We start from the raw sequence: 24,132 nt of genomic DNA on the forward strand, positions 1-24,132 counted from the left end.
GGTAATGAGTAGTAGGGGAAGTTAGGTAACTCTTTTTCCTTATTTGGGAATTAACTTATGCTAGATAACGGGGAAGAAGGTAAGGTAAAGGAGAGGAAAAAACCAAGTTTTTGTTCCCCTCCAATTTGTGGTGTATCTAGGTGAAGTGAAGTTAATGGAACTTCTAATAAAAAAATAGGAAACAATGTATCCAGACCCCAAAAGTAGAAAGTTCATGTGACACGCCCCTTGTATTCTGACCCATGTGTATAAGCTCCAAATACACACTGTATTTGTGTTAAGAACCCAAAATATCGGACCCTGAGAAAAGCCCAACAAAAGTTACAAATTTACCCTTTGATTTGATTGAGCTTGGTAATTGCGCCCATCCCTTTAACCTCATCCCATCCCATCTCTCTCTCTCTCTCTCTCTCTCTCTCTCTCTCTCTCCTCTATCTCTCAACTTCTCCTTCTCTCTCACTTCCGTTATGACCACTGGAAATGATCAGACCCTGGGGAGGTCGTGGAAGGCGAAGGCGAGGACGGTGGTCATGGAGTCGGAGGTCGGGGAGTCATCTTAGAAACAGCTCGTGAACGCGGGTTCAACAACAAACAGAACATGATCCGGTGGGACCCGCGAGCTGACGGAGCCCGGAGCTTTGGTCCGATGCATCGTTGTTCTCCCCTTTCTAAGTTACGGAATATCTTTACCCAAATCAATGTCTTAATCAAGATAGTGCTATTGTTTTCTTGTAATTTATGAAAGGAATCGATATTGGGTTTTTGTAGTTTTTCTCTTTCATTTAATTGGAATGAGATCTCCTTGGATTCTTGAACAGCGGTTTGGGTTTTACTTTAATGTCTTTTTCTTGTGTGATTTGGTGATTGACAGAGTTCTGTATAAGAGATTAACAACAGAAATTTTCAAAAGCTCACATTGAATCTTCAGGCATATTGACATTTAGCTAAAAATTGAAGACAATGTGATTAAAAGTCGACTAAAGAATCTAAGAACCTGTGAATTTGAAAGGGGGGACAAGGACAATTAGAACTATGGATGTTAGTTCTAAGGGCTGTCATGTTAGTTCTAAGGGCTGGAATGTTAGTTCTAAGGGCTGAACTGTTAGTTCTAAAGGCTGGACTGTTAGTTCTGAAGACTGGACTGTTAGTTCTACCAGCTTTCATGTTAGTTCTGTCATCTCTTACGTTAGTTCTACCCGCTTTCATGATAGTTCTGTTATCTCCTATGTTAGTTCTGTTCGCTGCCATGTTAGTTCTGTCCGTTCTACCTTCTTTATGAGAACATTATAAACAACAATATTAGGATGAACACCATTTTTAAGCATCATTCTATAAAGTTTAAACCCAGCAATTAGATTGCCATGCTTGCATAAGCAATCGACCAAACTGCAGTATGCTACGACATCTGGCATAAATCCCCTCTTTAGTATTTGAAAGAAAATTATTGCTACTTCCTTCAACATTCCTTGCACAGCCATTCCCTTGAGAAGGATGATGAAAGTAACTACATCAGGTATGAGCTTTTTGTACTCCCAATTGTCTATAGATTTTATGTTGGTGAAAGTAACTACATGAATTAGAACTAGAACTAACAATCTATAGATTTTATGTTGGTGAAAGTAACTACATGAATTAGAACTAGAACTAACATGAAGTGAGTTACAATCAACATAAAATGAATGAATTAGAACTAGAACTAACATGAAGTGAGTTACAATCAACATAAAATGAGTTAGAACTAACAAAGAGTACAAGAGCCTAAAACTAACATGAATTAGAACTAGAACTAACATACAATGGGTTAGAACTAACATGAATTAGAACTAGAAACTAACATGCAGTGGGTTAGACAAAGAACGAGTTAGAACTAACATGAATTAGAACTAGAACTAACATGACGTGAGTTAGAACTAACAAAGAGCAAGTTAGAACTAATTTTAAGTGAGTTAGAACTAACTTTAAGTGAGTTAGAACTAACAAAGAGCAAGTTAAAACTAACATGAAGTGAGTTAGAACTAACAAAGAGCAAGTTAGAACTAACTTTAAGTGAGTTAGAACTAACAAAGAGCAAGTTAGAACTAACATGAAGTGAGTTAGAACTAACATAGAGCAAGTTAGAACCAACATAAAATTATTTAGAACTAACAAAGAGCCTCAAGGCCCAAGGCCCAATCAAAGACTTTTAAATATATATTGTAGGTGTAGGGGTTTGAACTCTTGACCTCCTCTCCAAATTACCAAGCTTTACCACTAGACCAAGTAGCCAAAGTATTAATGTTAGTTCCACTTAAAGTTAGCTCTTACTTGCCATTAGAACTAACATGAAATAAGTTAGAACTAACTTAAAATAAGTTAGAACTAACTTGAAATAAGTTAGAACTAACATGAGTTAGCCCATGATAGAATTTAAAAAATAGCATAAATAACTAGAGTTAGCTCATGTTTGTTCTATCGCAATTCGTTCTAATTTTTACCAGCTCATGTTAGTTCTAATTTTTACCAGCTCGTATTAGTTCTAATTTATTTAATGCGTTAGTTCTAGCGTAAATGTTGGGTCTAAACGTCATGTTAGTTCCAATTTATGCCATGTTAGTTCTAGCTTCTCCAGTATTAGTTCTAACAGATATCGTGTTAGTTCTAATTTATTTAAGTCGTTAGTTCTAGCGTAATTGTTGGTTCTAAATGCCATGTTAGTTCTATTTGATGATGTGTTAGTTCTAGCTTCTCCAGTGTCAGTTCTAACAGGTATCATGTTAGTTCTAATTTATTTAATGTGATATTCCTAGCGTAAGTATTGGGTCTAAACGTCATGTTAGTTCTAATTTATGCTATATTAGTTCTACCTTCTCCAGTGTTAGTTCTAACTGGTATCGTGTTAGCTCTAATTTATGTAATGCGTTATTTCTAGCGTACTTGTTGGTCTAAACACCATGTTAGTTCTACTTGATGATGTGTTAGTTCTAGCTTCTCTAGTGTTAGTTCTGGTATCGTGTTAGTTATAATTTATTTAATGCGTTAGTTGTAGCGTAAGTGTTGGGTCTAAACGCGATATTAGTTCTAATTTATGCCGTGTTAGTTCTACCTTCTGTAGTGTTAGTTCTAACAGATATCGTGTTAGTTGTAATTTATTTAAGTCGTTAGTTCTACATAATTGTTGGGTCTAAACGCCATGTTAGTTCTACTTAATGATGTGTTAGTTCTAGCTTCTCCAGTGTTAGTTCTAACTGGTATCGTGTTAGTTCTAATTTATTTAAGTTGTTAGTTCTAGCGTAATTGTTAGGTCTAAACGCCATGTTAGTTCTACTTGATGATGTGTTAGTTCTAGCTTCTCTAGTATCAATTCTAACAGGTATCGTGTCAGTTCTAACAGGAGCTCAACTAGAACTAATATAGCCACTAGAACTAACGCTTATATTAGAACCAACATTAGCTGGAAGTAGAACTAACTTGAAATCAGCTAGAACTAACACGAGAACCACCAGAACTAACATGAGCTCAACTAGAACTAACATAGCCACTATAACATGGTATAAACATATTAGTTCTACTTAAAGTTAGCTCTAACATGAATTAAAACTAAGTTAGAACTAACATAAAATAAGTTAGAACTAATATAAAATAAGGTTTACCACTAGACCAAATAGCCTAAAGTATTTATATTAGTTCTACTTAACATTAGCTCTAACATGAAATAGAACTAAGTTAGAACTAACATAAAATAAGTTAGAACTAACATTAAATAACTTAGAACTAACATTAAATAACTTAGAACTAACATGAGTTATTGCTCATGATAGAGTTCAAAAAAGGGCGGGAAATTTCCCTCCATTTTTTCCCCATCAGATCACATTAATGGGCGTGACTTTCCATGTATTTTATGGATCAGACGTCTGGGGAAGATAAGTGGAGAGGTAATTTCAGGGTTTTATTTTAAAAATACAATCTCTTTTTTATACAGTTGACGTGGAGGGGCCTTGAAATATTAAATAGTACTTTTTGGGGCTGAATCACATGGGCCAAAATACAAGGGGGCAGGTCACATGAACTGTCTCATTTTGGGGCCTGAACACATTTTTCCCAAAAAAATAATTATGGTGAGGCCATTTTACCCTCAAACTTCTAACAATAAAACACTTATAATATGTAAAATTAGTTATGTAAGTTTACATATATTCCATTCCATTCCATTCATTTTATTAAACTTCCCAGACGGGTGAACAGGCCCGGTTCTGAGATTTTAGGGGCCCTGTGCGAAAAGTAAACACATGGCTCTTCTCTATATACAAAATATCAATAAATTCGAGTGCCCGTCATCGGCAAATGTCATCACCTTCCTACAAGCAATCAACTTCTCTAATAACCACCTTCTTGCTCATCCTCTTTAAATGGTTTCAACTATTTCTGTTTCTTAGAACCTCACGCACATCCAATGACCAAGAAGCCACATTTCCTATGTCCCAAAAAAATAGTAGTATCCCTCTGGTTCTCTACCAAAATAAAACCTCACTCTCTGCCGAATAAGAATTCAGGAACACTTCAATACTCTTTTAAGAACTCCGAAAATCAGATCATACTCAAGTTATGATTCCATATAAAACACCAAATTTACATCCAGGAGTATCCAAAAGAAAAACCCACGTCCTAAATTACTATTTTGGATGAAATAAATCGACAAAAATTATCATAATGAACAAAAGGGATTTTAAAGAACAGCCAAAGCATGAAATTTCTCACCCTATAATTAAAAAAACAGATGAATCGTACTGGAACATAGCGAAACTTCCTCTTCGACGGGTCCTCGGGTGTGGCAGGAACTCCATCGTTTTTTGATGGAGAAATCGGAGTCCATTTGTAGAGCTGCCGTAGATCTGAATCGAGAGATCTTACCATCGTAGCGCTCGTCTTCCTCCGCGAGCTTGGCGATGTAGACGAACCCCTCTCTCGACGCCATTGGAGATCATATCTGAGCGGATCTGCGCAGATTTGAGCGGATCTGCGCAGATTTGAGCGGATCTGGCAGCGGCGGTGTCGTGGCGGAGAGAGAGGTCGATTCGATACCGTTTTGGGAGGCTTCGTTTTGGGGAGGAAGAAGGGTCTTGGAGTTGGTGGGGGCGGGGGGGTTCTAGTTTGGGGAGGAAGAAGGTTTTTGAGAAAAGGGAGAGAGAGATCTGGTTTGAGTAGCTGGTTTTGGGGGAGGAGAAGGGTCACGGAGCTGGAAGCAACCTATTTTACCAAAAAAAATTGGGCCCCCAACTTTCGGGGGCCCTGTGCGGTCGCACCCTTCGCACACCCTCGGAGCCGGCCCTGCGGGTGAAATAAGTTCTCTTTGATTTTCCTTTCGTATTTTCTAAATAAATTTTATGTACTCCATTACGTTACCTTAACTTAATTACACTAAATTCTGAGCGCATATCCAAGCCCTTAAACTTTCGCCCCCTCATCCAAACACACCGTCACGGCGTCACCTCACATGTTAACAAAAAGAACCCAATTTTCACGTCCTATTGTCTCTTCATCTACACGGAATAAACCCAAAAGTCTTGGCCCACAAAGAAACCTCCTTACCTCCAAGACCGAAAAAGACTCCGCAGAAGTCGAAAAGAGGGAAAAATCTACGGCGATGCTTCCTTCAGCGAAACCCTAATTAATGCATCAAAACAATAACCACCACCCGCTCCACCGCCTGAAAAGCTTGCCGGACCTCTGGTTCCCCGAAAGACCCTTCAAAGATTCCAACAATTACCAGCATGTCCTTCACAAGATGCATCCTCATAAGCATCAGAATCATCATCAGCAGCTCGACCAAACCCTAACCCTAGATCCCCCAAAATCTCGTTCCCATTCCCGCTCCAGCTCCCGCACCCAATCTCGCTCCGGTTCCCGCTCGCAGTCCCCCTCTCCCACCGGGCCGACGGTCACCGCCTCCTCTCGACGAGCTCAATCCTCCTCATTCTCTCCGAAATTCCCCTCCCCCTCCTCGAGACTCCGCTCTCTCGCTGCCCGTCGCTAACATGGCTCGTTTCCGGACGCCTCCGCCGCATCCCGTCTTATCCCATTCGCCGATGGCCGTCACTCCCTCGCCTCCTCTCCCGCTTCCCCAATCTCACCGACCTCAACCTTGTACCCGCCGTCTTCTCCTCCTCGGATTCTCGGCCTCTCCACTGCTCTGGCCAGGTTGTCCTCAGCCGTGGCAACGTCTCCATCCAAATGGACCAGGTTTCTTTTCCTACTGTTGGTGATTGTCCCTTCATTGACTCTGATTCCATCGACCGAGGGCTTGAGACTGTTGCCAGAGGCTGCCCTAACCTCCGGAGGCTGTCGGTGGCGGGGACTAAGTCGGGGCTTTTTCCAGTCTCTGATGCCTGTGACACTCTTCAAGAAATGGAACTCCACTGCTGCACTGATCTCGCCCTTCGCTCTGTCTCTGGGTTTAGGAATCTGCAGATCTTGAAGCTGGTGGGGTCAGTAGAAGGTCTTTACAGTGGGCCAGGCGTCAGCGACATTGGGCTTACAATCCTCGCCCACGGTTGCAAGCGGCTGGTAAAGCTTGAGCTCAGTGGGTGTGAAGGGAGCTATGATGGGATAAGCGCTATTGGCCGATGTTGCTTGATGCTGGAGGAGCTGACCTTGTCTGACAACAGAATGGATGCTGGGTGGATGGCTGGGCTCTCTTTTTGTCGGAATTTGAAGACATTGAAGCTTCAGAGTTGTAGGAAGGTTGATGAGGATCCTGGGCCTTTAGAACACTTGGGTTCATGCCGGACGATCGAGAGGGTTCAGATTCAGCGGTGCCAGTTGAGGGATAGAAAGAGCTTGAAGGCCTTGTTCACGATGTGCGAGTCAGCGAGAGAGATTATGTTTCACAATTGTTGGGGGCTAGATGATGAGATGTTTGGTGTTGCTAGGATTTGCAGGTAACAAGCTATTAAACATGTTCTAGTAGCTTTCTTCTGAGCTTAGTACTTGTCGAATTGATAATTAAATGGGTGAAAGTGACAACCAAAAGTTGAATTAGTTGAGCATGTCATCAAATCACCTATTCAATTATTTTTCGAGTTGAATATAAGTTTTATTCCCGAATATTCTTCTGAGTATTTAGTAAATATAGTCATACCTAGATTTCTAGACACATGCATATTGATTTAGTGGATTCACTGGATTGATTTATTAGTTACAACGATTAATTTTCATGAAGTAAGAATCACAGGGAGACACTCATCTTTTGATGGCTTAAATTATTTGGGACTATGATGATAAAAAATTCTTTCTTTTGTTAAATTTGAAAGTTATAACATTTTAAAGAATCTTGATATTACTCAAATGTTTTGGTGAAAGTGTAGTGGCCAGAGATGAAGCACATGACTGCAAGTAGTGTGGAAATCTATGTAAGCTGCCTATATGCTACAGTTCTAGTTAAAAACATTTAATAAACCCACATGACAAGGGATAGCTCTAACGACATATAAGTATAATACTTAAACAATTGCTCACTCTTCACAAGTGAACTAATGTGTAATCGACTTGAATAATCACGATTCACACACTAGTGTGACAACTATAAAGCAATAAACCCCACTCAGATGATATCGATATTAATAATAATAAGGAAATAATGGGTATGAGGTGACAACTCATTTTGCTATATGAGCTACCACTAGATAGATGGTGCGCTCTATCTTTCTATTCACATCAAATAGTGTGAGCCTCACCACTTCTATATCTTGCTGGTTCATTTTGCTAAACGAGCTGTCGCCTCATAATCATCAAAACCTAATAACAGTTATTTGTGGTAATAGTTTTATTCTTACATGTAAATATGATTGATCTCCTTGCATTGTGATTGGCTGACCTTCCATTATTCTACTCCTCTCTTCTCCTCGCGCTCTCTGTCATCAGCATCTCTTTGGCCTAACAGTACTTCTCGAGAAGTCTAGAATCTAGGATATCCTTAAGAGACAATCTTTTGTAGAGTGCAATTCTACCATATAGGGTAATATAGAATTATAGATTACGAGGTGAATGTGGAGTGTAGGATATACGACTAAGAAATATATGATGTGTGTTTTAAATTAAAAGATGTAGTATAAATTAGATTAATGTCTAAAAAAATATATACATGTATTCAATGCGTATCCATGGAGTGTCGGTGTTTGGTATGAGTATGAGAAGTGTTGAGCACATGCATTTATTCATGATAGAAGTTCCAATGCAACATATATCACATTTAAGGAAAACAAAATATTAGGAGCTCATGTCTTAGTTGCAACTCCAATTCTTTTGCTATCCAATTCATTGTTTTGGCTCGAGCAGTTCAACCTCAGCTTTTTGGTGTACCAGAGAAATCAATATTTGGTGCTGGTTCGAGTCCTTTTGTAGGTTTGTGAGGTGTTATTTGTGAAATGCCTTGAGAGGTATTGTTTGGTAGTCTATTACAACGGTTAGACACTATTGTTACTAATTTTTTTTGGCAAAGGTTGAATAAAAAGATAAATATATTTCATGCTACTTGTAGTTGCAAGTTGGTATGCAATCTCATATTTAATATTACTTAGATACCAAGTGTATTATAAATAATGAAATACCCCACAATTTAGATCCTAATGTTGAAATTTACTTTTGATGAGTAAGAGTATTACAATGTCAATGAGAAAATTACCAGCATCAACATTTTCTGGCTTCTTAACAATCTTAGGCGACGTGCAACGAAACATCTGCAACGTATCTCCTTAAACTATGTTGAAGAGTCCATTGACCTTTAGGTTTGTCAGCTTAGCTGCACTCAACTCATGCTTTGGTTCCCTGTTGTCTTCTTCTCCTAAAGGAGGTAGGTCGTCCTCTTGTACTGCATTTCATAATCATGACGCTATCATGGTTTTCCTATTTTTTGAGCATCTTAGCCAGATTCACGCTGATGTTTATGGTATAGAGATGGACGCCTAAGTGCCATACACTAGGAATCTTCATCGCTTTTGTGATCACAAGGATATTGTAGAATTGTCTGGCAGCAAAGCTGATTTTGGCTAAATTACCTATTAGGTATTTTTGTAACACATCATTACCAATTTGGTATTTTTGTTGCTCCGATGACTTTTTGATATTAAAGTCTATGAAATGTGCAATTAATATGAAATTTCGCTGTAGGTAACAATCTCAAGCAAAAGATGTCATGAGCTTGCATATGACTTTTTTTTAAGAATTTGTAATTGTCGAGGTGGCACAGTCATGGTGACATGGCAAAAGTCATTGAGGTATCTTAAATTAGATATCATATTCATATTTTAGGGCAAAATTATGGCTCAAATCAATGTTTTTAAAGTCTTCGCTTAGCTCGCCTATCCATATGCTTAGGACTAAGCCATATCTTGGCCGCCTACCTAGTGCCTAGTACCTAAACGGTACCTAAGCTGCCCACCTAGGTTTTGAGAATGCCTAGGGGAGCATGGTCTGTTGACATGGACTACACCCTTTATGCATTGTTCGTGATTTCCTTCATTACAACCTCTACTTCCTCTAACCTCCTTCAAACTTTAACTATGAACATCTCCTCTATCTCTCCCGACCTTCAGCAAAACCTCCTCCATCACCACTTAAGAAATCTGTCTAGGTGTTAGTCCAGCACCTAGACCTTCTATAACACAGGCATTTACTACCAGTAATTGTAAGTGAAAACTAAAAAATAGGAAAAGACCTTGTCCCTGCCTAGGCTTCTGCCCAGCCGCCCAGGCTTCCGCCCAGCCGCCCAGGCTCTAGACATTAGGTCCAGCGTCTAGCCAACCTAGCGCTTTTTATAATATTGGCACAAATTTAATATAGAGTTGTTGAAAGGAAGGAACACAATAAGAAATTAATCATGCCCACTCCACATTTGAGTAGTTAAAGCCTCAAGTTGTAGCAATATGCCATATTCAAGTTCTCTCTCACTTAGAAATAGAGCAATTTGGCAAATTCAGGGTTGCTTTAACAGTCTTTGATTTTTGACACGACACTTAAATCTTGCCATGTCATTTAAACACAGATGCATCAATGTTCTAAGCCTTTCAAATTTAATCACGTGAAGCCACATGCAATTTACCAAACAATTTCTTCGCTGACAACAATGAAAATGGCTAATTGTGCATTGATGTACTTTTAATACCAAAAGTCGTTGGAGTAACAAAAAATACAAAATTGGTAAAGAGGAGTTATGAAAAAAATACTAATTGGTAATCTAGTCAATGATAGATCTCCAATCATCTACTTAAATCATTGCCTCCAAATTCATCTTGGCATCACCTCGTTGTTGAACTGTATTAATAAGAGAATGATCATTGGTTGACGAGCAAGGCGTCATTCGCAGAATCAGCGATTGCAGCAGTGATGTGAAAATCACGGGTAAAGGTTAGAATAAGAGAAGAGAGCATAGGAAACACTAGAAAGAAGAGAAAGGACCAGGTTCTAATTAAAGCCTTTAACTTTGATGGGTACAATAGTCCGCTGAAATTTTATTATTCTATACTTTGGTCTGTCCCGTAGTCCTAGCTTTGAACTTTTGTGAATAGGCCCTAATAGTATTTAACGATTGTTGTAAAAACACAAAATTAGGGTTTTTATTTTAAAGAAGTATTTTTTTTAGATAGCCATTAAATATCGTCATAGGGTCCGTTAGGAAAACGCAAAGTTTAAGGGGGTATTGTGGGACATGCTAAAGTTGGGGTAAATTATAGATTTGGGAAATAATATAAGTGAAATAATAAATCCCCTTAAGTTGGGGAACTCCAATTAAGTTCGCTCCTTTCTCTTCTCTTTTTACTTTTTCACCAAATCTCCTCTCTTCTTCTAAGGTTGTTTTCCCGCAATGTCTCACGTTATGACCACATCCGCTACTTCTGCGAACACTGTCTTGTTTGCCTAACACTGGTCATTTTTTCATTGAATGCACAATTCAATATATAGGCAACAAACAACCTCGAATGGAAATGGTGGAATAGAGCCCCAAAAGGAGGCAATGTCAAGATGAAATTCAAGAGAATGAATTTGATGCGAAACAATGTGATGCAGGTATGAAGATTAACGACAACAATGTTTCGCCAAATCAGCGATCGATCTAGGCAGGAAGCTCAAGAATAAAGTGTAGCTTTCGATGGATTTTAAGCAAAAATTGCAATGTACTAAGTTCGAATCTTTTGTGAATTATCCAGAAAAAGCTTTCGATGGATTTTAAGCAAAAATTGCAATGTACTAAGTTCGAATCTTTTGTGAATTATCCAGAAAAATAGATGTAATGATTCGTCCTCTTAATATAGTTCAAATTGTAATATTTAGATAAGTAGAAATACTTAGCAACAGATTCGCTCGCTCACTTAATCAAGTTGAATACAGCACAAATACGATTGATAATAATATTGATAGCAACATGCAAGCAATAGCAGTTCCGAAAATATTTGGGCGAAAGAAAATTAGACCTTCGTCGGGCTGAACTGGATCAACGGGAGGATCTTCTGGAGGTGGCTCAACGACGCCAAATATGAGGGGTGGAAGCTCTCCACCGAGGGCGGCGTAATTAGGATGGAGCGGTGTATCTGGATGGAAACGCCGATGCCACGAACTGATTCCCAAGCTACTCTCTATGCTGTCAACGATCTGATGAGTCACGCGCTCAACGTACTCGGGCACGCTCTCGAATGACTGATAATCAAACCACGGGGAAAGCTGTAAATCTACGATGCCGGTCTCTGGATCTAGCACGATTCCGTCATCAGCATCAGGATCAACCATACACCAACGGTCAATAGAATCGAGCAATCACAAATGCAGACCAATACAAATGAACCCAAGAATAAACAGATCTGAACCACTGGGACACGGTCCAGGTCTGACCCAAAGTAGGCCATCAAATAACAAGGGTCTGAATAAGTTGATCGGCGATTCCATATTTCCATTCTTCCTTCGTTCTGAGAAAAATTAGAGAAAACACAGCAGAGGGAGAGGAGCAAGCGGGCGACGTCGCGGATAAGGCGGCGGCGGCCTGGCCGGGCGGAGACAGCGGATGAAGGCGGGCGCGTCTGGTGCGGCCGGCGACTGAGGTGCGGCAGTTGATGATGGTGGAGGAGAGGCGGTCCGCTGTCGGGCGTGCTGGCGGATTGCCGGAGGTAGGCGATCGAAGTGCGGTTAGTCGGTGGAGGGTGTTGTTTGGAGCGGTTGTGGAGCGTCGGGGGTGGAATGGGTTTGTAGGGGAGCAGGGGAATATGATGGGTTTTGTGATTTGAGATGGAGGAGGGAGATGAACAGTGCGATTTTCTTATTTTCTTTTGTTTTTCTTTTAATTTCTGCAGAGAAGAAAACGAGATTACTGCTAGGGTTTCACACCACAATCAAGCAAGATAATTTTCGTTTTTATTCTTCAATTCCTTCTTCTGATTACAACAATTTCTTTTAAAGAGAAAGATTACAGTTTTGGAAATCTCACAGAATCTCTCTCAAAATATCAGAAAATTAAAACTAACTACTTGCCAAATCTAAACCATAATTTGAAATTCAAAAGTCAAATTCGAAATTCAAAATGCAACAAAATAGGGATCCTAATCAATCAATCTCAGCTATTAAATCTGTCATCAATCAGAACCAGATGATAGGAATCTGGTGCACAGCTGGCGCGCGACGTCTCCTACGTTGGTAGACACGGCGAAAATCCCGTGTATGCTCCTGGATGCCCGCATCAGAATTAATCATATTAGAAACCTTGTTATCACAAACTATTCTAGTAATATCCTTGTTGTGGTCACAGTGAAGATGGACATCCCCTGACGGAGGATAGCTAATCGTCTAGCTCTATTCCCTAAAAGTCAATGGAATACTGGTGAACAAGCTCAAAACATGAAGCAAACATAATGTCAATGTGATCTATAAAACACGACACATGATGTTGACTCGTCTCTTTAATAAGGAGATGATGAGGAAAGCGGAGTTGAGGGCCATGCTGAGACACCTTGATGAAGTGATTAGACTCTTCAAAATGCTTTATAGAGATATATGAAATAAGAAAGAAAGAGTCGATTTAAAACTTGCAATGTAAGACTGTAAATCTTAGAACTATTTTCTCAACTAGAGGACATGAAACGTTCTCTGTAGAGTCGACACGGGGAAATATAGAATCTGTTCAGTTAATACAACTCCCTCAACAAACTTGATTACTGACTTACCTAGAGCATAAACCAACCAGACTTGATCATCACTTATTTCTAATAAGTGCATGATGCATTTATCACAATCTACTCACTTAAGGGAAAATAAGATTCTCGTATATAGTTAATTGCTTATGGTAAATGGAGAAAAGACATTTTCTCTCAAAATGGCAGTGTTTTAAAAACTAGCCTAGGAGTTCATTGAGGCGATTGCCTAGGTTAAATTGATGCTAAAGTCGCTTAATTTTGATCATTGTTGAAAATAATGATAAAACATAACATAACACTCTACCTCCTGTTAAGGGTTAAAAAAGGAAAATATAACTCATAAAGTAGGTTATTTTGTTTATTAATTATTTATAAATTTTATAGATACAAACTATTCATAATGACTTTTATAATTAGAATCGTCAAAATTTTTGTTGAGAGTATTATTGTACATTGTTCAGTCCCACATTGGTTAGAGGAACTCTTTTATAAATCCTAACCTATAAAATATGACCCAAGGAGAAGAGAGAATTTATTCTTTCCGATTAACCAAATAACATGATATCAGAGCCATACCCTAATCCACTATTATAAATAGCGATAAATAGCACCGTAATAGCGGCGCTAATAGCTTAGCGGCCCCTTTTCGCGACGTTATTGCGCAATAGCGGTGACATATTGCGAAATATGTTTGTTCGCAAAAACGGCCAATAGTGTGTCATAACGGTAAATAGTGAACGGTTACATTCAAAATTTGTTTTTTGACTACTATTTAAAAGCGGTTTGAGGCTTATTTTTTAAAAATTAAACTCAACCCTTGACCATTGCATTCCACCGCCTCCTGTGATATTCAGCATACTCCTGCCACCTCTCATAGCCTCTGGCACCTATCTTGATACTTCCTCTCACCTCCTTCACCATGATCTCCTCTTAGGATAGTCCAGTCAATGTTAAGCTCTTCTTCTCGAAGATGATGATTTTTTGACTCCTCCAGTCATCTTCGATATTACGTGATGGTTACATGTCTAAACAATCTCTTTAAATCATCTAATATGTACTTTTAGATTTCTTAGATTTTTTTTAATATTTTTTCTAGTATTTATACGTATCTAAATTAGACCGTTATTTGACTTTACGTTTTTATCGTTATTTTACCGCAATAGCCCGAAATAGTCTTAGCGATGCCTCACCGCTACGCGACGCTATCCGCTATCGATAACCTTGCCCTAATCACCCACCTCTCTCCTAGCCCTAGCCCTCGCCACCACCACTAATTTCCTGTTTCTACCCGTCGTCACCGTTGGAGAGCAACGACCAGCCATCGTCCAGTTCATTTTAGCCATCGTCCAACCTCCTAGCCATATTCCAGTGACTAGTCTTTGACCATGACCGCCCACTAGGGTCTACCCACGACTGATATGTCGCCTCCGCACATTTCAGCCGTCGCCACCCTATTATAGATCCGAAATAAAATAGATCTGAAAGCTTAGTAAAAAAAATTTAGAAGTTTAGTTGTTCGGTAAAGATGGATCAGTTGCGAGAATTTGTTTGGAGGTTGTTTTGTTGTTTGGTTGTTTGATTATTGGTTGATTGGTACTTGGTTGCTTAGTTGTTGGGAGTTTATTGTGATGATGATGGAGGATTCACTGGCTAAGGTGGCATGATCAATGTAGACTAAGATACACACGGAGGTGTATTTTGGCAAAATCATGGACTAGAAGCTAAACGAGTCTAATTATCTCCTATGGATGCAACTAGTTCGTGTGTATGTTTCCGGACGAGGGAAGGCTCATCATCTTACTAATGATCCTCCTGTACTAGCGTTTGCCTCTTGGACACAAGATGACACTAGTCTTCTCCATCAGATCTGGAATAACATAGAGCCATAGGTCCTTCAGTTATGCATTCATTGTAGTTCAATGAAACAAGTATATGTCTTTTTAGAGTAGCTATACTTGGGTCATGGATACGCCAACCAGGCATATTAGGTTATTTAAGAGTTGTTGAGGAGCAAGATGGACGAGCAAACTCAGACATTTGAGCAGCATTACAGTGATTTTAATCGCCTTGCAGAGGAATTATGGTAGATTTTCCCCATCACTATAGATGTCCGGAAGATACAGGACCAGAAGGATCAGCTGATGGTACTTTCCTTGGTTCTCTCCCGCAGTCGTACACTTCAACACGCCCATAGATCATTAGGAACTCTACCGCACGTTCATTACCAGAAACTTATCACTTCTTGTGGTCACCAGTTCCAGGTGCATCCACAAGCATTGTCGTTGAGTCTGCGCACGACTTTGCACTTGCTACATAGAGCAGATCATTTTCTACTAATGGTGGTTGGTTTGAAGGTCGCTCTGGAGGTCGTGGAGGACGTTTTGGAGGACATGAAGCCACCTTACGTGGAGCCACAAGAGATAGCTCCTGTATTTACTGTCACTATTGTAAAGAAAAAGGTCATTTAAAGTTTGGTTGTCCTTAGTTATAGGGTGAGCATCCTCGGTTTGCACGTGTAACTTCACAAGAATCCTTTAGATGACGAGAGTCGGCGTCAACTTGAGCAGTTTGAGCTGTTTCAACAGTTTCAGAAGACTTAGTCTTCTGCTGCTATAGCTACATTACCCCAGTCAGGTAAACTCATTGCTTGTCTTATATCGTCGTCATCTTGTACTTGGGTTATAGAATTAGTGGCGACTGATCATGATTGGGAACTGAGGTATACTATCTTCCTACACACCTCCCACCTCCTTTTCTCTAGTAGTATTAGTTGATAGCTCCACCACACCTATAGCAGGAATTGGTATTTCTGACACTAGTACTATTCCACTTTCATGTGTATTATATCTTCCTCACTTTACTTTCAAAATTCAATCTCTTATTTGTCGGTAGGACTACTAAAGCATTAAATTGCACCATAACGTTCTTTCCTACACATTGTCTCTTTTAAGCACTTGGAATAAGGAAAATGATTGGCACAAGACATGAGAAGAATGACCTACATGAATTGGACTTTTCTTTAGACCAGGTGGCATGTGTCAGCTTTACATCAGTCTCTGAGGAATATTGTCAGTTTGGTCATCCTCCACTTTTTGTTCTTAAAACTCTAATTCCTGGTTTGAGTCATGTCAAGCCTCTAGATTGTGAGTTATGTCAACTAGGGAAGCATCAACGAGTGTTTTACCCTAGTTGAGTCAATAATAGGCTCCACAACTCGTTTGAGTTAGTACATTCAGATGTATGGGATCCTTGTTCTATTTCATCAGAACTTGGTTATAAATATTTTGTTAGTTTTGTGGATGATTTTTCTGGCATGATTTGGATTTACTTGTTGAAAACTTGCTCTGAAGTGTTCTTTGTTTTAAAGTTTTCTACGCTGAAGTTAAAAAATTAGTTTCATTATAACATTAATACTCTAATAAGAACAGACAACGCTAAAGAATAATTTGACCACTCTTCCGAAAATTTTGGAGGAAAATGAGATTTTACATTAGCCTTCTTATGTTTACACACCCTAAGACCCCAACAAAATGGGGTTGTTGAGTGTAAAAATAAACACTTACTAGAGATTGTTCGTATTTTATTACTTCATTGTGAAGTTCCGAAACAAGTTTGGGGGATAACATTTTAATTGCATTATCTCATCAATAGACTGCCTTCATCAGTTTTAGTCAACAAAACTTTGGTTTTCCTTTTGTACCAAGATAGTTAAACTCTTCATATTCTACCCAAAATCTCACATCCTTATGTTTCATTCACAACCATAGTCCTCAAGGACAAAATTAGATTCAAAGTCTATTAGGGGAATCTTTCTTGGATATTCTCGAGAAGGTACTGATGTTATTATCCTTTTTTAGATTGTTACATTGTTTCAGCTAATGTCACCTTCGAAAACAAATCAGGACGAGTTGCCTTTAACACACCACCCTCGTCCTCCTGATAATGTTGACTCTCTTATCCTTAGAACTGTCAATGTACCTTTCGAGTCCGCTGTACGAGCTGATCCACTATCCAGTTTTACTGAACTAGTCCAAGTTTATACACGACGTTCCACTCCGACCATTGTGCCAGAATCTCCCTCTAAACAGGGACATAAAGTACATGTTAGTAACAATGTTGCCACATAGCTTAGTGCTACTCCTACGGATGATCTTCCCTTAGTGCTACTCCTACGGATGATCTTCCCATCGCCCTTCGGGAGGGTAAACAATCTTGTTATCGATATCCTATTGCCCACTTCGTTTCTTATTTTTCATTATCTTTGTCATATCATTCTTTCATATCTTTGCTTACTTCTCACTCGTTTCCTAAGAATGTGGCCGAAGCTCATATCGACAGCAATGCAGGAGGTGACAGCACTAGAGGAGAATAGTACTTGGGATCTTGTTTCCTTGTCCCCCGGCAAGAAAGCTGTTGGTTGCAAATGAGTCTATATAGTCAAGGTGAATCCTAATGGGTCTCTAGCTCACCTCAAAGCTCGCTTAGTTGCAAATGGATATTCACAGATACATGGGATGGACTATATCGACACATTCTCTCCTATCACAAAGATGATTTCTGTCCTATTCTTATTTCTCTTGCCGCTTGCTGTTATTGGCCACTACATCAACTGGATATCAAGAGCGTATTTCTTAATGACATTTTAGGTGAGGAGGTTTACATGGAGCAACCATCGGTGTTTGTTGCTCAGGGGAGTGTGGAAAAGTCTGCAGGTTGAAAAAATTCCTTTATGGCTTGAAACAATCTCCAAGGGCCTGTTTTGGATGTTTTGCAAAAGTAATTCAGAAGTTTGGCCTTTAGCGAGCTCATAAAGACCATTCACTTTTCTGGAGATTTCACTATGGGAAACAAATTCTCCTTATAATATATGTTGATGGTATTGTGATTACCGGAGATGACATACAAGACATTTGTCATTTGAAGGATTATTTACAATAATAGTTTCATACCAAGGATCTTGGATCATTGAAGTACTTTGAGGTGGCTAGGTCAAAGAAGGGAATTCTCCTCTCTTAGCGATGCTCGATATGTTATTGGATGCCTGGATGTTAGAATGGAAGGGCATTGACTCGCTGATGGATGACAAGATCAAACTTTCACCAGATCAGGAGGGAGCAACTAGAAGATGTTGAGAAATACAGACGACTAGGGGGAAAGTTGAACTAGCTGACAGTTAGTAGACCAGATATCGCATTTCCTGTTAACGTAGTTAGTTTTTTTCAGCACCTAGGACTTCCCATATGGAGGCCATGAAGAGGATCCTTAGATATCATAAGAAAACTTCATGTGAGAGAGTTTTCTATTCTGATAGTGGACATATAAGAGTTGCATGATTCTTATATGCGGATTGGGTAAGATCTCAAGCAGATAGACGATTGACCATTGAGTATTGTGTATTCCTTAGAGGAAATCTTATTTCCTGAAAAAGTAAGAAGCAAGGTGTAGTCTCTCGTTCTATAGCTGAGTTGAATATTGAGTCGTGGCGAATCTGACTTGTGAGTTGTGGTGGATTAGAGATTTATTGACAGAGATTGGTTTATCTTATGTATGTCCGATGAGCTTGTATGGAGATAACAAGGTTGCTATTTACATAACTGAGAACCTAGTATTTCATGATAGGACAAAATACATAGAGATCGATTCACTTGGTTCGAGAGAAGATGGAGAAGAGAATTATTTGAGCCAATCACACACCGTCAGGATATTATCTTGCGGATATTCTCACAAAACTCCAAAGGAGAACACGAGTGAATTTCATTTGTAATACGGTGGGCATGTATGATATATATGCTCTAGCTTGAGGGGTAGTGTTGAAAGTACTATTGTACATTGTTTAGTCCCACATTGGTTAGGGACAAACTCTTTTGTAAATCCTAACCTATAGAATAAGACCCAAGGAGGAGAGGGAAATTATCCTCTCTGATTAACCAACAACAATTTTCAAACATAGCATCTTAGTTTGGAGAGCAATGTTTTCTTATTGTTTAGTTTATAAAAAATATAAAAGATGTTCATAATAATATTAAGAAGTAGGAACAAAATATCATAACACAAAAATAATTTAATAAAAATATCTTTAATTTAATACAATCTATATTAGTAGCAAGCATCACAATCGAATACTCAAATATATAACCATAAATTTATAGCTCGTACATAATTACATTCATTTTATTAGTCATATTTATAATTTCATAATCACATAATGATGTTACCCTAACATGATATGAAGGCTTAACAAACAATTCAGAAGTAATTAATTAACTACTTCAAGCTTAAGAAAGGATATATATATCAAGTCTCTAAAACTGATATTGACATAATGTAAGGTATAATAAAATAACGCATGTTATATTGAAATAATGTAAACTTAATTGAAATAAAGCATATTATATTATAATAACGTAGAGTTATGATATGTCTGAGTTATTTCAAAAGATTACATAGCATTTATAGCCCAATAGGTTACATAACACAACATAACAAGTTATGTAACAGTTTTTTTTTTTAACAATTTGACTTAGGCATCCCTAATTAGGCACAAGGAACGCGTAAGGCCACACATTGTTTAAGTTAGTTACAAGCCTACATCATGTAAAAAACTATATAAAACTACCTCAATAGTCTTGATCACTTACCTAGAACATAAATCACACGCACTTGATCACTGACTTGATCTCTATGAATTGTATCATGTATTTGTTACAACCTAAGCACTCTATGGCAAAAGAAGATTCTCCTCCCAGGAAGTTAATTGCTTATTATGGTAAATGGAAAAACTACGTGTTCTTTTTCCAAAATCATAGTGTTTCAAAAAGCATAGGAGTTTGTTGAGGCAGTTGCTTAGGTTGAAGTGCTGCTCAAGCTTCTTAGTTTTGATCTAGGTGTCCCAATTAAGCACGAGAAGTGTCTAAGAGGGCATGCATTGTTTAAGTAGGATACAAGCCTACACCACATAGATACTATGTAGAACCTTTTTAAGCATATTAATGGATGAATATAATTGTTTGTTTTAACTTTAATTCTAAAGTCAACTATTTGAAAGTTGAAAGAGAGGCTAATTAGAGAAGAAACCACTTTTCTCCTTTCTGCATGTTTTATTTCCCAACTTTCCCTCTTTGTCAAACTTCCATTGTCTTAAGTCTCGACAACCATCAACACTTTCAAAAATGCAATTTGTCTAATGTTTATTATTATTATTTTTTTACAACTTATTTTAATATATTCAAATTAATTTCGACCTTCATGATCTTTCTCTTCCTCTTTCTCTCTATTTTCTTCCTCCCCTTTCTCCTCTCACCTTCTCCTTCATTCTTTCGTTGCAATTCTTAGGCTTTCTATTTTCTTCTCATCCACATTTCTCTTCCTCTTTATTGGTTATTCTTCTCTCTTATTATTGCCCTTTGTCTGTGCTTGGTAGAAGCAACCATATACATCGATGCTTGCTGCGGTGACAAACACTTGGAAACTTTTTTGATAACTTTTAAACAATTAAATGACACTAAAATGTCTAGTTGGATATTAGGCTCCCGCCTTGGTGCTGTGGAGTTGGGCGCTAGGTGTGGTGCCTAGAAGTGACGAACACTTTGTACAACATTACAAATATAGAAGAAAATCTTATCATGGCTTTACATTTTTATTATAAACTAAACATCATGTGTTTAGATTGATAGGAAGGAAAGACAATGGGCAACAGATGGTGGTCATAGTTGGAAGGCGTCGTGGAAGACCTAAAGTCATGGGCTTGTCTCATTTTATTTCAATTTTGATTTGTTTGATTATTTTGATTTGGGAGGATGGATGGAGATTTTTTGAGAAGGATTTATTTTAGATTTTAGGGATTTAGATAAAAACAAAGGATACAAGTTTAGGCCTTACACTTGACACCTCACATGCCAAAATAACAACTCACATGGTAAAATATCTGGAACTCACATGTAATGTTTCGCAAAAGTTTTTCACCATCTTTCCATTTCTTAAAAGAAAAAGTTCAACCTTATTACAAGTAAACTCAAAAAATAAAATAAAATCCTAGTTAGAGAGGAAGATAACATCAAATAAGATCCGAACCAATAAAATCCTAACTACAAGAAAAGGATGAGATCACCAAAAGTCTAGCTAATTTTTCTAATCATAACTGAACTACATCAAATATATTTTATCATGCATCGAGAGGTAGCAACCCAATTATTCTTTTAGCCAATTTCATATCCTCATAAAGCTAATGTGAGAGTCTTTCTGTCTCCCACAGTCGAAATTATGTATAAAATAAAAGAAAAGTCGCATAGAATTTTCTCGGTGTGGTTGACATAATAAATCAAATGTCTTAGATTTTAAATAATAAATATGAGATCAAAGTCTCAGATGTCTTAAATGTCCAAAAAAGTAATTAAGGCCTTCAAATGCTCTCTTAAAGACTAGTCTCAAACTGCCTATACTTTGTCATTCATCATGACAGAGCATTTGATAACACCTGCTAGACAAAAATATGAGATCGGAGTCTTAGATGTCCAAAAAAGTAACTAAGGCCTCAAAATGCTCTCTTGAAGAATAGTCTCAAACTGTCTGTTTGATATAACACCCGTTTGACATAATAATTCAAATGTCTTAGATTTTAAATAATAAATATGAGATCAGAGTCTTAGATGTCCAAAAAAGAAACTAAGGCTTCAAAATGCTCTCTTAAAGACTAGTCTCAAACTGCCTATCCTATGTCATTCATCATGACATAGCATCTGATAACACTTGTTGGACAAAAATAACATACTTTTGGAGAATGAAGATTTGTCACTTATGCATTGTCTTAAATATCTCTGAGATAGCCGATATATACGTTTGATATATTCTTTTCCAAGTCTTGTTGCAAAATGATGTAGTCTCAATATCCTTTACCGCTGTTTGACAATATTTTGAGAATATACACCTAACTTGACCGATATATAAGCCGATGTGTTGGCCAATATGTCCTTCTATATGGCTTGTCACTAAATAGTATAGTTTTGCAAAATTTCTTTAATATCTTTTAGCAAAAATTCTAGCTCTATGAAGTTTATTAGTAAATTCTAGTGGGCTCTTTTCTTTACGTAAGTTTCTACAATTTGTTAGTAATCCTAATTATAATTATTTAGATTTTTGTATGCCTATATTTAATTAAGGGGGTGTTTATTTACATGAAAGTGAAAAATGAGAGCGAAAGTGACTCATTTATTACTTCAGGAGTTTGTTTCTGTGAACGTGCACTTGAAAGTAAAATGCAAAATATATGCTACATTAAATTTAATGCATATTTAATTTTTCCTTAGAAAATGCGGATGTTATCTAAAAGTGGAAAACTGGGGACCACTTTTAACTATAAATAAATTTTAATTAAATCTTTTCATTTTTCATTTTTTTTGGACGAACAATGTTACCAATATTATCTTGCAATATAGGTCTGATAAGGTTCGGTGCCTTGGAGTATGAAATCCTTTCAGGAAGTTTTTTTACGATAAGTCCCTTACATCTTTCCTATTTTTAGATTAGTCCCTCAACTATTGAAATTGATATCAAATCCTTAAGTACTTATGAGTTTTCAATTAAATATGTAATAAATATAAAATATAAAGAATTTATTACAATTAGTATGAATAGTGGATGATAATATCATACCTAGAGATTCATTTTGTTAATCGAATAAAGGATTAATTTTACCTACTATATGTATACACGACTCAGTTTCAATTCATTTAGTTGTAGTTACACAAGGTTCATTGAAAATATAATATGATTTTAAATAAAAAAGTAAATAAAATGGTATGCCACATTAACTTTGCTTTTTTACTTTCAACAATAATTTGTTTTTGTAAACCACCACTAAATTTCAAATACATGCTGACGTGGATACATCGATTCACCACGACTCAGTTTCAATTCATTTATTTGTAGTTACACAAGCTTCATTGAAAATATGATATGATTTTAAATAAAAGAGTAAATAAAATAATATGCATGACATTTTTGCTTTCTACTTTAAATAATAATTTGTTTTCGTAGACAAACCCTACATTTCACATACATGTTGACATGGATACATTGATACGCTTGCACAAAGAAGTAACTTTCACACTTTCAAGTCACTTTCAATTTGTCAAACGCCCTCTTAGTATGTTTAGATTACGTTTAGGAAATTATATTATATATGCACATCATCAGATATGACACTCCGATATTTACTACATATATCCCCGATATCCGCAATCTAATATGGATTTTGACCGTTCAATATTTTCCCGATATCTGACATATAAAACCTTGCACCTATGCTTAAGATTGTAGGTGGGGAAGTTACATTATATGGCAATTAGCCTTCTGATAAGTAGCCACAGTAATGACTGACGTGTTGGCAAATCAAATTGTTCTTATGTACACTTATGAATATCTGATAATAATGTACCAAAAGTATAATTTATGGATGCAGTCATGTTCATGAAGGAACCTTATTTAAGCAAACACTAAACCTGTAAAGGAGTTCTTTCTGCATGAGAACTTCTCATCCAGTGTATAAACCATATCCTACATAGTGTGTTTGAACAGTAACGTGACAGTTACTCCACCACTACAAAAAGAGTATAGATTAATAATAAGAACCTTGTTTATGCAAACACTAAATCTGTAAGGAGTTCTTTCTGCAAGAAAACTTCAATCATCCAATGTATCACCATATCCCACAGTGTGTTTGAACAGTAACGTGACAATTACTCCACTACAGAAGAGTGTAGATTAATAAGAATACCTGCTCTGGTCCTGAACTATCCATATAGAATCTATAGTTTCTGTTCTCTGAAGTCTTATCCCAACCAATACGACAATTCGATTTAGCTCAGCGACATTTTAAACAAGGTATTGCAGAATTCTTAGGCTTTGGCATAAAAATTGCTTCAATGATTTCTGCTTTACTGAAGCAATGATTGATGTCATTGTAACAATGGTGGATCAAACAGGAGGA

General features: G+C 37.6%; 1 protein-coding gene across 1 annotated transcript in view; it reads left to right on the forward strand.

Annotated features, from left to right (window-relative positions):
- The window catches only part of LOC109839115 (F-box protein At5g07670-like), an 83,582-nt gene that overhangs the window by 57,885 nt on the left and 1,565 nt on the right, over window positions 1–24,132 (forward strand). Inside the window, exon 2 of the mRNA XM_020407547.1 lies at window positions 5,783–6,914. Within this exon, the coding sequence (XP_020263136.1) occupies window positions 5,783–6,914 (1,132 nt within the window). The remainder of the gene's footprint in view (window positions 1–5,782; window positions 6,915–24,132) is intronic.

This window comes from Asparagus officinalis, chromosome 4 (genome assembly GCF_001876935.1).
Source record: "Asparagus officinalis chromosome 4, Aspof.V1, whole genome shotgun sequence".
NCBI lineage: Eukaryota > Viridiplantae > Streptophyta > Magnoliopsida > Asparagales > Asparagaceae > Asparagus > Asparagus officinalis.